Source organism: Carcharodon carcharias, chromosome 20 (assembly GCF_017639515.1).
Source record: "Carcharodon carcharias isolate sCarCar2 chromosome 20, sCarCar2.pri, whole genome shotgun sequence".
Lineage (NCBI taxonomy): Eukaryota > Metazoa > Chordata > Chondrichthyes > Lamniformes > Lamnidae > Carcharodon > Carcharodon carcharias.
In genome coordinates this window covers 34,841,301-34,859,844 of record NC_054486.1, presented here as the reverse complement: position 1 = coordinate 34,859,844, position 18,544 = coordinate 34,841,301, and the positions used below count along the sequence as shown (strand labels likewise).

Sequence of the window (18,544 nt, the reverse complement as noted above, 5' to 3'; positions counted from 1 at the left end):
GACAGCCTCAGTCTAGACATACCTGGTGCCAATATCCAACATGGGACAGTCCATGTTTCAGCACTAATTGACAGCCTTTTTGAGAAAGATCATAGGAGGAATGGCGAGCTCAATAGAAACATCCACCGCAATTCATCAGTTTTGGACTGAAGCAGAATTCTGCCTCAAGCAAGTTTCATTTTAATTATTTCAGTTGCCGAGGTTACTGCACCACAGCACAATAGCCAATGTGCTCTCATCTGATTAATTATGGGCAAACTGGGAGGCAGTAGTGCAGTGGTAATGTCACTGGACTAGTAATCCAGAGGCCTGGGCTAATGCTCTGGGGCAACGAGTTCAAATCCCACCATGGTGGAATTCAATTAACAATCCTAAGATTCTGTGAATAAATCTCAAAGACTCAGTAATGGTAACCATGACAACTATCATCAATTGTTGTTAAACACATATCTGGTTCACTAATGTCCTTTAGGGAAGGAAATCTTCTGTGTTTACCAGGTCTGGCCTACATATGGTTCTAGATCCACAGCAATGTGGTTGACTCTTAACTGTCCTCTGAAATGGCTGAGTAAGCCACTCAGTTCAGAGATAATTAGGGATGGGTAACAAATGCTGGTTTTGTCAGTGATTCCCATGTCCTATGAAAGAATAAAAAAAGCTCAGTCTGTTATTTAAGAATATATACAGTGACAGCATAAACCCTGGGTAAAACAAGGATAATTGTGTAATTTCCCCCATCAATCACACCTGGTGACTGCACTGCTGTAAGTGGCTCAATTGATTTTACACACACACAATTAGTATTACATAATTAACCTCCACACTGCATTTTGCTGAAGAAATAATCCTGCTGGAATCAGGAAACTCTGTTTGCTAAAGCTTCAGTCAAGAGTTTAGAGACTCAAAAAGCACAAGTCTCACCCCGCCTCCAACTCATTGGCTGACACTCTTGTTAAATATTGTTAACAGTTCTCTCTCTTCAGGTGTTGTTCCTCTCGCCCTTAAATTTGTTGTCATGATCCCTCTCCTCAAAAAAAAATCCTTAACCTTGCAAACTAATGGTCCCATCTCCAACCTTCTTTCCTCTTCAAAGGTCTTGAATGTGTTGTCGCTTCCCAAATCCATCCACATCTTTCCTAGAACTCCATGTTTGAATCCCTCCAATCAGTTTTCTGCCCCTACACAGCACTGAAACAGCTTTTATCCAAGTCACAAATGACATCCTACATGACTGTGAAAAAGGTAAACTTTTCATCCTCGTCCTTCTTGATCTGTCTGCAACCTTTGACACCATTAACCACATCCATCACCATTCAACACCCATCCACTGTCATCCAGCAGGCTCTCACCTGGTTCCATTCTTATCTATCTAATCGTAGCCAGGGAATCACTTGCAATGGATTCTGTTCCTGCTGTGGCACCGCTACCTCTGATGTCCCCCAAGGTTCTATCCTTGGCCCCTCCCTATTTCTCACCTATATGCTGTCTCTGGGCAACAGCTGATGACACCCTGCTCTACTTCACTGCCATCTCTCTTGATTCCTCCATTGTTGCTAAATTATCAGACTGCTTCTTAGATATCCAGTACTGGATGAGCTGAATTTTCTCCAGATAGACATTGGGAAACTGAAGCCGTTGTCTTTGTTCCTCGCCACAGATTCCATTCCCTAGTTACTGCCTCCACCCCCTCCTTAGCAACAGTCTGAACCAGATTGTTGTAAACGTGGTGTCATATTTGACCCTGAGAAGAACTTCTGACCACATATCCACATCATCACTAAGACCGACTATTTCCACCTCTGTAACATTGCCCGACTTCACCCTTTCTCAGCTCACCTGCTGCTGGAATCCTCATTCATGTCTTTGTTACCTCTAGATTTGACTATTCCAATGGACTGTTGGATGGGCTCGCATATTTTACCTTCATTTAACTTAAGGTCATCCTAAACTCTGCTGCTCATGTACTTACTTGCACCAAGTTCTGTTCATCCATTACCTCTGTGGCATGCTGACCTACATTGGCTGCCAGTCTGGCATTCCAATTTGAAAATTTCTATCCTTGTTTTCAAGTCCTTCCATGTAATGTACCCTTTGAACCTTTTTTTGTTGTGCACAGCTGATCTGTTTAAATGCCAACTTAAAGTGGCCAACTTGTGTTCTGCTTGTGTGGGAACTTATGGGTTGCTAGCTTAGAGGGAACATTGCCATCATGCTTCACTCCCTCCTATCTCTTTAATCTTATCAGCCCTACAACTGTCTGAGATATCTGCGCTCTTCTAAATTTGGCCTCTTGAGCATCCCTGATTTTTATCACCCCACTATTGTTGGCCATACCTTCAATTGCCTCAGCCATAAGCTCTGGAATTCCCTCCTTAAACCTCTTCGCCTCTCTACCTTGCTTCTCTGCTTTAAGATTCTCCTTAAAACCTACCTTTTTGGTCAAGTTTTTGGCCATCTACCCTTGTATCACCTTATGTGGCTTTGTGTCCAATTTTGTTTGATAATGTTCCTGTGAAGCAACTTGGGTACGTTTTACCATATTCACGGCACCATTAAAATGCATGTTATTTAATGTAACAGCTGAACCATTCAGCTTGATTGATATTCCTCTATCTAGCAGCATATTGATAAGCAAACATGTAAAGCTGCTGCACAGTTTTAGTTTTGTTGTTGTTGTAGATTATAGTTGTGCTCCTGGTGCGGGGAGCCGCAATTCATAAAAATAACACAGCAGGAACCTTGCAAAAGTATACCCCAAAGACTTGCAGGTGTACAAGAAATTGGCTGCAATAAAAATATTTACATTCTCCTGGACTGCTTTATTCACTCATCTTTATAGCTATTTGCCCATCTAGTTTCCCATAGCTGCTTCTGTGCAATATTTTATATCTTAAAAATAAATGCAGCTATTGGGTTTAGCCTGAATTCTGTGGTTAGTGTTTTTCTACTTTCCAAAGATGACGGCAGAGCAGGGTGGGTAGGGTTAAATACTGAGCTTAAAATCACAAGTCTCAGTTCATTGCTTGCGTTTTCACAGCTCAAGAAGTCCCAAAGAGCTTTGCAGTCAATGAAGTATCTTTGAAGTGTAGTCACTATTGTGATGTAGGAACTGCAGCTAATTTGCAAATAAAACCGATGTCTTACTGGGCAGAGACTGTATTTGGGAGAATTGACACATATGTTGGTGCATCTGTATTTTATATTGATAGATATTTGGGAATGAGAACAAGAAATATGATTGAAAGGCAAGAAAATGGGTTGCAGTACATGTAAAAATATAGAAATACTTTAATATTGTTTAAATTAGTTTAAACTGCATGCTTGCAGATCTAATCTTTTGATCACAATGACACTGAACAAATCATAGATCAGGAAGAGCAAGGATAAAATACAAATATTACTGAAATAACATTGGAAAAGGATGGTAGCTTTAGACAATGGACCAGGACATTGGTAAGAATGAAGTGGTTGTGGGTGTCTGTTTTGGATGAACTAAGGATCCTAAACTGTCCAACACAGTTAAAACTCAGCAAGAACTGGGCAATATTCATATGTTTTAAAATGGTATAAAGAGAGATACAAAACTTTAATTCAGTGAGGGACTTTGTATCCCTTCAAGGAGTGTTACCACAGGGAGAGTATTACGCTCGGCGTGCAGGCGCGCGCGCCCGACATGTCCGAGAGTAAAATAACGTGCGATGACATCGGGTGTGCATCTCGACGTCATTGCACAGAGGGGACATGTTTTATTAAATTTTTATTCTCTTCATTTTTTTTTTAAACAGTGCTTCAATCTCCCTGAGGCAGCTCCATGCCTCAGGGAGATTGAAGCGCTCTTTCTTGCGCATGTGCGAACTGTGCGCTATGCCCTGCTCTCCCTCCTCCGCCCGCCCGCACAGGCAGCACTGCCGTTCACGATCCACGGAGGGTGGGCCTTAATTGGTCGCCTGCATGAAATTGCGGGGTGGAGCTGATCCTGTCCCATGTGAGTGCAGTCACTCACGATTCCGATGGAATTCTTTATACGTGAGGTTATAGACATAGGACCACATGTGCTGCTTTGTATGTAATTTTAAGATGATTGTTTTGAAGCAATAATCAACATTGTTAAATGTCGCTAGCTTCCATTGCACTTTTTAAAAGGACTAATACAAAAGCAAAATACTGCGGATACTGGAAATCTGAAATAAAAACAAGAAAATGCTAGAAATGCTCAACAGGTCAGACAGCACATGTGGAGAGAGAAACAGAGTTAACGTTTCAGCTTAAGGTGACCTTTCATTAGAGTCAAAGGAAAATGGAAATTAATAGGCTTTGAGATAGTGGAAGTGGGGAGGGGACAGGAAGAGCTAAAGAGAGGGGCTGTGATAGGGTGGAGGGCAGGAGAGATTAAATCACAAAACATTTTATGGTGCAAAAGTCAAAGAGAGTGGTAATGTATAGAGTATAGAAACAAAAGAATATGGAATATCAAAGAGTACAGATCAGTCATGGTCTGATTGAGGATCTATTCCTGTTGTTGTGTTCCACCTCTTAAGTCCTCCTTTATAACTGCCCTCACTCTGTGTTTTTCAGATGCCCCTCCATTCAGTACAACCAGGACTTGCCAGTGACAAGTGTCGTCATCACCTTCCACAACGAGGCTCGCTCCACGCTGCTCCGTACGGTGAAAAGGTCAGTGTTTGCGCCACTGGAGACCCTCAATGTGCCAACACACCAATCACCTCTGGCTGTGTGTCAAACTCCACTAATACCTTCTAGCACCAGCATATCAACTTTCGCATTGTTATCTGTCTCTTCAAACCCCCTTCTGAACTCTTCCACTCTATCCTCTTCACCCAACCTTCCCTGCTTGCACTATCTGCTCCTCCAATTCCAGCTAAAGTGTGACGTCCTGAGGTTTTGAAAGGCACAAAAATTCTTCCTTCCTAAGATGGTTGCTGCTGAGCTTGGCAGCCGTTGCTCAGTGGGTAATGCCCTTGCCTCTGAGTCAGAAGATTCTGGGCTCAAGTCCCATTCCAAAGATTTAAGCCTTTAATTTAAGTTGACACTGGATTGCAATAGTGAAGGAGGGCTGCACTGCCAGAGGTGCTGTCTTTTGGTTGAGATTTTAAACCAAGTCTGCTCTCATATGTGGGTGTAAAAGATTTCATGGTACTATTCAAAGAGAAGTAAAGGGGGGTTTTCCATGATGTCCTGGCCAATATTTATCACTAAAACAGATTATCTGATCATTGTCATGCTGCTGTTTGTGGGAGCTTGATGAACACAAATTGGCTGATGCATTTCCTCAATTACAACTGTGAAGCATATAAATGCAGGTCTTTTTCTCTTTACTTGCTCTCCCATTCCCTCTACCATCAGAGGCCCATCATTCAGTTACTACATTCTGACCAATGGAATTGTTATCTAAATCACTTCACCTCGCTCCCATCCCTCCCTACTCCCAAAGCCTCCTTCAAAACTTTTCCCTTTGACCACGTAGAAAGTTTCCCATCACGCTTGGTATTTCATCCCTTCTGGCCAATTAACTGCTTACAGATCATCTTGTTGATGTATGGAAGTGTGAGAAAATGTTAAGCAGTTATTTGCCAAGTTCCTTTTTTTTGAACCTTCCAGGTTCATAAGGTTGATAATTTGGGATTGCTTATTTGAAGTGCCTGAGCATTCCAAATACACATGTCATCCTCACTATTGGACCATTTGATAAGATCATGGCTGACCTAATTGTGGTCTCTACTTTGCTGTCTACCCCTTTGCCCTTTGACTGACCCCAGTCAAGAATCTATCTAACTCAGCATTAAAAATATTCAATGACCTCCATTGTCTCCACTACTCCCTGAGGAAGAGAATTCCATAGATAAACGACTGAGAAAAAACTTCTCCTCACCTCTGTCTTAAATGAGAGACTCCTTATTTTTAAATGGAATCCCCTCATTCTAGTCTCTCCCACAAGGGGAAACATTCTTTCAGCATCCATCCTGTCAAGTCCCCTCAGGATCTTATATGTTTCAATAAGATCACCTCTCATTCTTCTAACTTCAATGGATACAGGCCCAACCTGTCCAGCCTTTCCTCAAAAGACAACCCCTTCATCCCAGGAATCAGCTGAGTGAACCTTTGAATGCAGTTATTTCCTTATTTAAATAACGAGACTAAACTGTGCATAGTATTCCAGAATAAAAGCAGATGCTGGAAATCTGAAATAAAAACAGAAAATGCTGGAAAAACTCAGCAGGTTGGGCAACATCTGTGGAGAGAGAAACAGAGCTAACATTTCAAGTCCAATATGACTTGTTATGATCCAGCTGATGTCAATACTGGACATGTCAGATCCCAGAATGAAACCTGATTTGATAGATCCTAACTTTTGTTTAGAAACCGTGGAGGAAAGTTACTGAACAAATTCACAGGGGTCTGCTGACGAACTTTTAGTACAAAGAATAAAATATTTATTAAAACAAGAAAAATGAACTATATTACACCAATCAAAGAGGCTGGAAAGATCTCAATAAAAACACAAGAAGATGATTCAATTTCCCAATATTCCTTTACTCAGCAATATCCTTACAAACACATAAAACAGTGAAGAGTTACCACTAGCTTGTTACAAAGGCTCCTTGCTCAGGACTGGCACACGTGCAAATGGTTTTCCGGTGAATTCTTGAGCATTGACTTGATGCTTCTCACCTAACTCCTATCTCTCCCCAAAACACCCCACAATAACTGCATTTTAAACTCACTGTTTTAGTAGCAACACCGCTAAACTGAGTACTATAACTGACTATTCAGTTAACCACTGTCCCTCTAGCCTTGTACTTTTCTCAGAGAGCTGAAAAATCCTTGTCTCCACTCTCTGACACACACTGAACTCTTCGGTCTTTCTGTCTCTCTGTCATGAGGTCTGTCACTAAGCAACAGCCGAGTTTTTTCTACTTTGTTTTTTCCTAAAATCACTAAGCTTCTAACCCCTGTTTAACCAATCTCCTTAACTTCAGGGTTTGTAAGACCTCATTAAAAATGCATATACATATTAAAAAGCCCAAAGACTGACCATTCAGCCACAGATCCACTCAGACTTCTAGGCACCAGGCCTACATGAAACTGAAACTCTTTTTACCTTACTTAACACACAAATATATATATTCAACATAAAAATTATACATTGTTTCTAACAGATTCTTCTTTGCAACTGACAGGCTGGAAATGGAGAGAGATGTTAACTCTGTCTCTCTCTCCACAGATGCTGCCACAGTCCTCCACATGTGGAGCAGAAATTTTCCCTCATTGGGCAGGCATATCCCGAACAAGAGTAAAATTGTGCACGATGACGTCGGGTGAGCGTCCCGACTTCATTGCGCACTCTCGCGATCTTTCGCTTGGCGAACACGTGTGGGTGCTGGAGCGGCACCTGCTGTTAATTAACGGGCCACTTAAGGCCCTTAACAATGCAATTGTCTGAGATTTTTCGCTGCATGTGCGATTTCCAGCTTGTTACACGGGCAAAGTGGGCAGGCGGCCAGCCGACATTTCCTCAAACCTCAACCATGGGTGGGTCATTGGCATTGCCAGTGTGAGTAGTGAGGAATTTTGGAGGTAGTTTGCAGCTGATTGCTTATTGGTACTTGGCAGCATCATCTCTGTTCGGGGCTTCTTTCTTAGCATTTCCAGGCTTCATTTCAGGACTTACTGCTGTCTGTCAGGCCCCTGGAGGATTCAGACCATGTAGACCCTTCCAGGTATCAGACAGCCTTCCCTTACTCTGGTAATGGGGGATTGTGGTCTCCACTGGAGGCAGCTCCTCTGAGGAGGAAGAGAGGGGCAGAAGGGGGAGGAGGCCACGTGTCCCAATGCAGCTTCCAGGGGAGGGACCTGTGGGAGGAGAGGCATTGGCACAAGGGGCGCAGGGCCAACAGGAAGTCCAAGGTGGAAGGGCCCTCAACTTCTGTGCCTCCTGTTCTTTCCAGGGGTCAGTGGGGGATCTGTGTGGAGTGTCCCGATCAAATGTCCACAGTTGCATCAAGCTGGTGACAGAAGCTTTGTTCAGGCGGGTACTGGCCTTTATTCTTTACTGTACGGATGAGGCCAGCCAGGCTCAGTGAGCCAGAGGCTTTTCAACAATTGCTGGGTTCCCCTGTGTCCAGGGTACAATCAACTGCACATCAAGGCGCCAGCGGGTCAGCCGGATGCCTTCGTCAACAGGAAGGGATTCCACTCCATGAACGTGCAAATAGTGTGTGACCACAGGATGCAGATTCTGCAAGTCTGTGCAAGGTACCCAGGCAGCTCCCATGACACATGCATCCTCAGACACTCAAAGGTGCCGAGGCTCTTCAGTGTTCCTGCCCGACTGGATGGATGGCTACTGGGTGACAAAGGCTATCTGCTGAAGAGGTGGCTCATGACACTTCTCCGCCACCCAAGAACAGAGGCAGAGAAGTGTCACAAGAGTGGTGGTAGAGAGAACCGTAGGTCTTCGAGATGCACTTCCGATGCCTGGACCATTCAGGGGGTGCAGTACAATACCTGCCAGAGCAGGTGTCACTGATAGTTGTTGCATGCTGCACTCTCTACAATCTAGCACTGGCAAGGGAGAGGAAGAGGATCTTGACACAGCTGCACAGGCCACAGATGATGAGTCCAGTAGTGAGTCAGAAGATGAGCACAGTGAAGAGAACGCGGAGGGCATGGAGCCAGACCTCGGTAACCTCCAGCGAAGCAGGGCCACCAGGAATGCCTTGATCCAATGCTCCTTGGCTGCCAAAGATCAGCTTCAACCGCATGCCAGGGCTGCTGCCTCTATCCCAGATGTCTGAAAGGACCCTTTCATTTGAACACAACAAACACTCAGTACCTGTACAATAAAGTTCAGAGCCACGTACATCCAGCATTACGTACTGGTGTACCCTGAGCCAATTAAATAACAAAGTAAAGCATACCCAGTCCATGATGACAAAACCAGATTTATATCATTTTGCCAAGTACAGACTATTTAAATCAACCTCTCTGGTCTTAAGTTCCAGGCCAGTGTACATTAACTTTTTAAAAATTTATTCATGGGATGTGGGCTTTGCTGGCTGGGCCAGTATTTATTGCCCATCCCTCGTTGCCCTTGAGAAGGTGATGGTGAGTTGCCTTCTTGAACTGCTGCAGTCCATGTTGTGTAGGTACACCCACAGTGCTGTTAGGGAGGGAGTTCCAGGATTTTGACCCAGCGACAGTGAAGGAACGGCAATACATTTCCAAGTCAGGATGGTGAGTGACTTGGAGGGGAACTTCCAGGTGGGGGTATTCCCCATCCATCAGCTGCCATTGTCCTTCTAGGTGGTAGTGGTCATGGGTTTGGAAGATGCTGTCGGAGGTGAATTCCTGCAGTGCATCTTGTAGATGGTACACACTGCTGCTACTGTGCGTCGTTGGTGGAGGGAGTGAATGTTCGTGAATGAGGTGCCAATCAAGTGGGCTGCTTTGTCCTGGATATTGTCAAGCTTCTTGAGTGTTGTTGGAGCTGCACTCATCCAGGTAAGTGGGGTGTATTCCATCACACTCCTGACTTGTGCCTTGTAGATGGTGGACAGGCTTTGGGGAGTCAGGAGATGAGTTACTCATCGCACAATGCCTAGCCTCTGACCTGCTCTTGTGGCCACAATATTTATATGGCTAGTCCAGTTCAGTTTCTAGTCAATGTTAACCTCCAGGATGTTGATAATGGGGAATTCAGTGAATGTAATGCCATTGGACATCAGGGGGTGATGGTTAGATTCTCTCTTATTGGAGATGGTCATTGCCTTACATTTGTGTGGTGCGAATGTTACTTGCCACTTGTCAGCCCAAGCCTGGGTATTGTCCAGGTCTTGCTGCATTTGGACATGGACTGCTTCAGTATCTGAATGGTGCTGAACATTGTGCAATCATCAGTGAACATCCCCACTTCTGACTTTATGATGGAAGGAAGGTCGTTGATGAAGCAGTTGAAGATGGTTGGGCCAAGGACACAACCCGAGGAACTCCTGCAGTGTTGTCCTGGAATTGAGATGACTGACTTCCAACAACCACAATCATCTTCTCTTGTGCTATTATGACTCCAACCAGTGGAGGCTATTCCCCCTGATTCCCATAGGCTTCAGTTTTGCTAGGGCTCCTTGATGCCAAACTCAGTCAAATGTGGCCTTGATGTCAAGGGCAGTCACTCTCAGCCCACCTCGGGAGTTCAGCTCTTTTGTCCATGTTTGAACCAAGGCTGTAATGAGGTCAGGAGCTGAGTGGCCTTGGTGGAACCCAAACTGGGCATCAGTGAGCAGGTTATTGTTAAGCAAGTGCCGCTTGATAGCACTGTGGATGACCCCTTCCATCACTTTACTGATGATCAAGAGCAGACTGATGGAGTGGTCATTGGCCGGGTTGGATTTGTTCTGTTTTTTGTGTGCAAGACATTCCTGAGCAATTTTCTGTATAGCCGGGTAGATGCCAGTGTTGTAGCTGTAATGGAACAACTTGGCTAGAGGCGCGGCAAGTTCTGGAGCTCAAGTCTTCAGTACTATTGCCGGAATATTGTCAGGATCCATAGCCTTTGCAGTATCCAATGCCTTCAATCATTTCTTGATATCATGTGGAGTGAATCGAATTGGCTTAAGACTGACATCTGTGATGCTGGGGACCTCCGGAGGAGGCCGAGATGGTTCATTCACTCGGCCCTTCTGGCTGAAGATTATAGCAAATGCTTCAGTCTTATGCTTTGCAATGATGTGGTGGGCTCCTCCATCATTGAGGATGAGGATAATTGTGGAGCCTCCTCCACCAGTAAGTTGTTTAATTGTCCACCACTATTCACGAATGGATTATGGCAGGACTACAGAGCTTAGATCTGATCTGTTCGTTGTGGGATTGCTTAGCTCTGTCTGTCACTTGCTGCTTATGCTGTTTGGCACGCAAGTAGTCCTGTGTTGTAGCTTCACCAGGTTGACACCTCATTTTTAGGTATGCCTAGTGCTGCTCCTGGCATGTCCTCCTGAACTCTTCATTGAATCAGGGTTGAACCCCTGGCTTGATGGTAATAGGTAAGTGGGGGATATGTCGGGCCATGAAGTTACAGATTGTGTCTGAGTACAATTCTGCTGCTGTTGATGGCCCATAGTGCCTCATGGATGCCCAGTCTTGAGTTGTTAGAAATCTATCCCATTTAGCATGGTGGTAATGCCACACAACATGATGGAGGATATCCTCAATGTGAAGGCAGGACTTCGTTTCCACAATGACCGTGTGCAGTGGTCACTCCTACCAATATTGTCATGGACAGATGCATCTGCGACAGGCAGGTTAGTGAGGATGAGGTCAAGTATGTTTTTCCCTCTTGTTGGTTCCCTCACCACCTGCCGCAGACCCAGTCTAGCTGCAATGTCATTTAGGACTCAGCCAGCTCAGTCAGTAGTGGTGCTACCGAGCCACTCTCGGTGATGGACATTGAAGTCCCCCACCCAGAGTACGTTCTACGTCGTTGCCACCCTCAGTGCTTCCTCCAAGTGGTGTTCAACATGGAGGAGCACTGATTCATCAGCTGAGGGAGGGCGGAACGTGGTAATCAGCAGGAGGTTTCCTTGCCCACGTTTGCCATGAGACTTCATGCAGTCCGGAATTGATGTTGAGGGCAACTCCCTCCTGACTGTATACCACTGTGCCACCACCTCTGCTGGGTCTGTCAGGACATACCCAGGGGTGGTGATGGTTGTGGGACATTATCTGTAAGATATGATTCTGTGAGGATGACTATGCCAGGCTGTTGCTTGACTAGTCTGTGAGACAGCTCTTACAATTTTGGCACTAACCCCCAAAGGAGGACTTTGAGGGTCGACAGGGCTGAAATTGCTGTTGTCGTTTCCGGTGCCTAGGTCAATACCAGGTGGACCGTTTGGTTTCATTCCTTTTTTGTGACTTTGTAGCAGTTTGATACAACTGAATGGCTTGCTGGGCCATTTTAAAGTCAATATCTGGAGCACATGCCAGGTAAGAACAACAGATTTCCTTCCCTAAAGTGCATTAGTGAACCAGATGGGTTTTTTACAACAGTCGATGGTTGATTGGTTTCGTGGTCATCATTCGGCTTTTAACTCCAGATTTTTATTGGATTCAAATTTCACCATTTGCCATGGTGGGAACCTGGGTCTTACTCTGTGTCTCTGGATTACTAGTCCAGCAACAATACCACTGCACCATCACCTCCCCCTACATAAAGTCACTGGTGACCTGTCCCTCTTGTGCTCATGGTGCCTTTAACTTAAGCTTGCGAGTGCTACATCTAAGCACCCCTCACTGGCACCAGCATTGGAGAAAGCCTGCTGACTCTGCTTGGTCTTGATAACCTTGGCAGTCATCCTCTGGCCAGTGGAGCCTGTGCTGGCCCCGCTTGGGAGGGAGCAGCCAGTGCCATGGCTGGCATCTCCCCAGTAATCATAGCCTTATCAGATGCCACGGTCACTGGCAGAGGGGCAGAGGAGCTGCTGCAATCACCCAGAGCACCATGATTTGAGCCCGCAGAGATGATAGGCGCCAATGTGAGGTGGCTGTAGACCTCCCTGCTCATCATAGATGGACGGGCACCTAGCTGGGATTCTGGGTGTCTCATCCATCTCCCACATGGACACTGACCAGCTGAGGTCATTGCCTGTGTGAGGGCTTGCAGGTCCGAGCCCAACCCCAGGAAACCCTGATTCTGTTCCTGGAGCTGCCTCTCCATGAGAGTCACCAATTTCTCAATGGAGGAGGCAGTGCACTTGTTCATGACGGTCAACACAGTGCTCACGCTCCGCATGGACTCCTCCACCACAGAGACCATGACACACATACCCTTATGGATCTCCGCCAGATGCTCCCGCGCATCACACTGAACATCCAGCATCTGCTGCCTAATGGATGACTCCAGAGGCTCATCATCAGCCTTCAACTCAGCATCATTCTGGTCCCCAGCAGTCTTCCAACTGCTGGTGCCCTGTGCACTCTCTGCCTCTGCCTGAACCTCAAGTGAGTGTGAAGTGCCCCCACCAGTGTGCACTGAGATATTAGCCACTGGACTATTGTCCATCGAGGTGCTGGTAGTGGATGGGGGGCCAGGTGCCCACCTGACCTGCCCTCCTGCCTGTCGTGTCCAGCCACATCCGACTTCATAACTTTGATATGGAGACTGCAGAGCAGACCTCCTTCAGTGGCAGCCTTCCAGGGCTGTTTTTAAACAGGCCACTGGGTTGCCATTGGACCAGGTGGCCGACAGGTCCCTGCCCCCATTCCTGACCAGTACAGAGCCGCTGGGCAGCCCTTAATTGGCCCACCAGCATGAAATTGAGGGCGGGACCCGATCGTGGGCAGCGGTTGGTTTCACAGCCGCTCCAGGGCCTGCCCTCTGCGCCCGCCCAACAAAGGGCAAAGTTCAGCCCATTGTCTCACCAGCGCCCTATACAAATGTAGCAAAACTTGCCTACTTTTAAGCTCCATTCCCCTTACAATAAACGACAACACTCCATTTGCCTTCCTAATCAATTGCTGTATCTCCATACTAACCTTTTGTGGTTCATGTACCAGGACACCTGGATCCCATTGTACCTCAGGGTCCTGCAATCTCTCCATTTAAATAATATGCTGCTTTTCTACTTATCCTGCCAAAGTGGGCAAGTTCACATTTTTCCACATTATACTGCATCTTCCAAATTTTTGCCCACTCACTTGACCTATCCATAACCCCTTGCAGACTCCTCATGTCCTCTTTACAAATTACTCTCCTACCTATCTTTGTGTCATCAGCAAATTATCAATTATACATTCTGTCCCTTCATCCAAGTCATTGATGTAGACTGTGAGTGTTTGAAGCCCCAGCATTGATCGCCGTGGCACTCCTTTGGTTATGTCTTATCAACCTGAAAATGACCCATTTGTGTCTACTCCCTGTTTCTTAGCTATTCACTCCTCTGTCAGTGCTAATATGTTACCCCCTACATCATGGGCTCTTACTTTGTGTAGAACCTTTGATGTGGCACTTCTCAAGTGCCTTTTGGAAATCCAAGTACACGACATTACAGTTTCCCCTTTATCCATGTTACTTCTTCAAAGAACTCGAATAGATTAGCCAAACACAAAATCCCTTTCACAAAACCATATTAACTCTGCCTGATTGCATTAAGATTTTCTACATGTCCTGCGGCAACCTCCTAAATAATAGCTTCTAGCATTTTCCTTATGACAGATGTTAGGCTAACTGGCCTGTAGTTTTCTGTTTTATTTCTCTCACCTTTCTTGAATAGAGGAATTACATTTGCTATTTTCCGATCCGAAGGGACCTTTCAGAATCTGGGGAATTTTGGCAAATTAAAACCAATGCATCTACTATCACAGTAACCATTTCTTTTAAGACCCTAGTTTGAAGTCCACCAGAACCTGGGGACTTGTCGGCCTTTAGTTCTTATAATTTTCTTAACACCCTTTTCCTGGTGATTGAAATTGTTTCAAGTTCACCTCCTGATTTACAATTATTTTAGAGATGTTATTTTGTCTTCTACAGTGAAGACAGACACAAAATAGCTGTTCAATGCATCCACCGTTTCCTTATTTCCCATTATTAATTCCTCAGACTCATTCTCTGAAGGACCAACTCCAGTTGGTAACTTTAGTTACTCTTGTACTTTTTAAATACCTGTAGAAACTTTTACTATTTGTTTTGATATTTCTAGCTAGTTTTCTCTTGAACTCTAATTTCTTCCTCCTTATTTACTGTTTTTTATATTCTGTTCAATCTTCTGACCTGCCACTCATCTTCGCAGAATTGTAAGCTTTTTCTTTCAATTTGATACTATCTTTAACTTCCTTAGTTAGCCCTCAATGATGCATCCTTCTCCTAGAATCTTTCTTTCTCACTCCAATATATCTTTGCTGAGTGTTATGAAGCAGCCCCTTAAACGTCTTTCTGTTAAAAAATAACGTTTTACTCTTCTCCCTTAATTTTCTTCCTAAAACTCTAGCATCGAACCCAAGAAATCATTCTTCACTTTCAAGCCGAGACAACAAGCTTTTGCCTGTTGAGAGCCCAGCAGCAGAGCCCAACCCTATCCTTACCTGACTTCCACTCATTTGCCAGCCCAAGTCACTAGATAGTGTGTGGGAGGGAGAACCCTGACTGATTTTTCTGCATCCTGACCCAGGAGCACTTGTCCCTCATTGTTGCCTAGCTCAGTCCCAAACCCATGACCTCTACCACCTAGGACAAAGGCAGCAGATGCATGGGAAATAAAAACAGAATTACCTGGAAAAACTCAGCAGGTCTGGCAGCATCGGCGGTTAAGAAAAGAATTGACGTTTCTAGTCCTCATGACCCTTCCACAGAACTGAGTGAATATAAGGAGAGGGGTGAAATATAAGCTGGTTTAAGGTGGGGAAGGGGGATGGTGGGGGGGAGAGAGAAGTTGGGGGGGGTGGTGTGGTTGTAGGGACAAGCAAGCAGTGATAGGAGCAGATAATCAAAAGATGTCACAGACAAAAGAACAAAGGAACACAGATGTTGAAGGTGGTGATATTATCTAACAAATGTGCTAATTAAGAATAGATGGTAGGGCACTCAAGGTACAGCACAAGTACGGGTGGGGTGGAAAGACTAGCGGGGCATAAAAGATTTAAAAATAATGGAAATAGGTGGGAAAAGAAAAATCTATATAAATTATTGGAAAAAACAAAAGGAAGAGGGAAGAAACAAAAAGGGGGTGGGGATGGAGGAGGGAGTTCAAGATCTAAAGTTGTTGAATTCAATATTCAGTCCAGAAGGCTGTAAAGTGCCTAGTCGGAAGATGAGGTGTTGTTCCTCCAGTTTGTGTTGGGCTTCACTGGAACAATGCAGCAAGCCAAGGACAGACATGTAGGCAAGAGAGCAGGGTGGAGTGTAAAAATGGCAAGCAACAGGGAGGTTTGGGTCTTTCTTGCAGACAGACCGCAGGTGTTCTGCAAAACGGTCGCCCAGTTTATATTTGGTCTCTCCAATGTAGAGGAGACCGCATTGGGAGCAACGAATGCAGTAGACTAAGTTGGGAGAAATGCAAGTGAAATGCTGCTTCACTTGAAAGGAGTGTTTGGGCCCTTGGACGGTGAGGAGAGAGGAAGTGAAGGGGCAGGTGTTGCATCTTTTGCGTGGGCATGGGGAGGTGCCATAGGTGGGGGTTGAGGATTAGGGGGTGATGGAGGAGTGGACCAGGGTGTCCTGGAGGGAACGATCCATACGGAATGCTGCCAGGGGGGTGAAGGGAAGATGTGTTTGGTGGTGGCATCATGCTGGAGTTGGCGGAAATGGCGGAGGATGACCCTTTGAATGCAGAGGCTGGTGGGGTGATAAGTGAGGACAAGGAGAACCCTATCATGTTTCTGGGAGGGAGGAGAAGGCATGAGGGCGGATGCGCAGGAGATGGGCCGGACACGGTTGAGGGCCCTGTCAACGACCATGGGTGGAAATCCTTGGTTAAGGAAAAAGGAGGACATGTCAGAGGAACTGTTTTTGAAGGTAGCATCATCAGAACAGATGCGACGGAGGTGAAGGAACTGAGAGAATGGGATGGAGTCCTTACAGGAAGCGGGGCGTGAGGAGCTGTAGTCGAGGTAGCTGTGGGAGTCAGTAGGCTTGTAATGGCTATTGGTGGACAATCTATCACCAGAGATTGAGACAGAGAGGTCAAGGAAGGGAACTCCACCACCTGCAAGTTCCACTCCAAGCCACTCACCATCCTGACCTGGATCTATATCGTCGTTTCTTCACTGTCACTGAGTCAAAACCCTGGAACTCCCTCCCTAACAGCACTGTGGGTGCACTTACACCACTTGGACTGCAGCAGTTCAAGAAGGCAGCTCACCACCAGCTTCTCAGAGGCAATTAGGGATGGGCAAGTAATGTGGGATATGTCTCAAAATAAATTTTGAAAAGTCATAGCGGCATTAAAAAATGTCTTTCTCATTTCCCTTGAATATTTTTGTATATTTATTATGAAATATTGCAGATGGGGAGAAAGGCTGTTTAACTGACAGTCAAGGACCATCCAATTGGTTAATGAAGAGTCTGTTCGCTGTCCAATTTGCTTTGGGAAGGCGGTGCCTGTGAGGATGGACAAACCGAGAGACCAATGGAGGGAGATTGTGCAACTATTTGACAATGTGACTCCTGGTCACCATATTACAAAAAGGATCTAGGGATATTGGAGAACTAGCCAAAATGATTCACAAGTTTGATACTTGAACTAAAAGGCTATAACTATGAAGAGCTGGGGCTCTTTTCGCAAGAAAAGAGGGGTGACCTGATAAAGGTCGTCAAAATTGTGAAAGGGTTTGATAGAGTAAATGTAGAGAAGATGTTTCTGCTTGTGGGGAAGACCAGAACCAAGTAGCATCAAAATAAGAAAGTTACTAATAAATCCAATAGAGAATTCAGGAGAACCTCTTTATCCAGAATGTGGTTAGAATGTCAAACTTGCTAGTGCAGTGAGTAGTTGAGGTGAATAGCACAGATGCATTTAAACTAGATAAAAATAGGAGGCAAAAAGGAATGCGAGAATATGTTGATATAGCCAGATGAAGTAAGGTAGGAGGAGGCTCCTGTGGAGCATAAACACTGACATTGACCAGTTGGATTGAATAAAAGCAAAATACTGCAGATGCTGGAAATCTGAAACAAAAACAAAAATTGCTGGAAAAACTCAACAGGTCTGACAGCATCTGTCGAGAGGAAGACAGAGTTAACGTTTCGAGTCCATATGGCTCTTCATCAGTCCGGAAACGTTAACTCTGTCTTCCTCTCTGCAGATGTTGAGTTTTTCCAGCAAGTTTTGTTTTTGTTTCAGTTGGATTGAATAGATTGTTTCTGTGCTGTGCATTCAATATGATTCTAGGTAATTTAAACACCAAGACAAACAAATACCTTTAAAATTAGTCACAGTATAGGAAGCAGAGAGAGAGAGACCTATAGACAGAGGAACAACAGACTAAAACACATATGAAGAATGTGTAAATGGTTGACACTGAGAGCTGGAATTGCTGCCATTTGTGAGTTTAGCAATTATACCAATAATTGGATCAGTGGGTAGTGCTCTTGCTTTTGAGTCAGAAGGTCATGGTTCAAATCCCACTCCAGGGACCTAAAAGTTTAATCTAGGTTGGCACTCTGAGAGCGTGCTGCACTGGCAAGGGTGCTAACTTTTGAATGAGATGTTAAATGTTGGCTCCCTCTGCCCTCAGGTGGGTGTAACAGATCCCATGGCACTGTTTTGAAGAAGAATCGGTGAGTTCTGTCTTGTGTCTTAACCGAATATTTAATCCTCAAACAACATGATTAGAGCAGACTACCTGGTCATTATCACATTGCTGTTTGTGGGGACTTGCTGTGCACAAATTGGCTGCCTTGGTTCCTACATTACAACAGTAACTACACTTAAAGTATTTTATTGTCTGCGAAACATCTTAATGCCCTGAGGATATGTAAGGTGCTACAGAAATGCAAGTTCTTTCTTTCTAGTCTCTGACCATACTTTGATCATGG

The 18,544-nt window shown here is 45.0% G+C and overlaps 1 protein-coding gene across 1 annotated transcript in view; it reads left to right on the top strand.

The window, feature by feature from the left end:
* galnt16 (UDP-N-acetyl-alpha-D-galactosamine:polypeptide N-acetylgalactosaminyltransferase 16) overlaps positions 1-18,544 on the top strand; it is a 157,654-nt gene that overhangs the window by 50,223 nt on the left and 88,887 nt on the right. Inside the window, exon 3 of the mRNA XM_041214883.1 lies at positions 4,576-4,674. Within this exon, the coding sequence (XP_041070817.1) occupies positions 4,576-4,674 (99 nt within the window). The remainder of the gene's footprint in view (positions 1-4,575; positions 4,675-18,544) is intronic.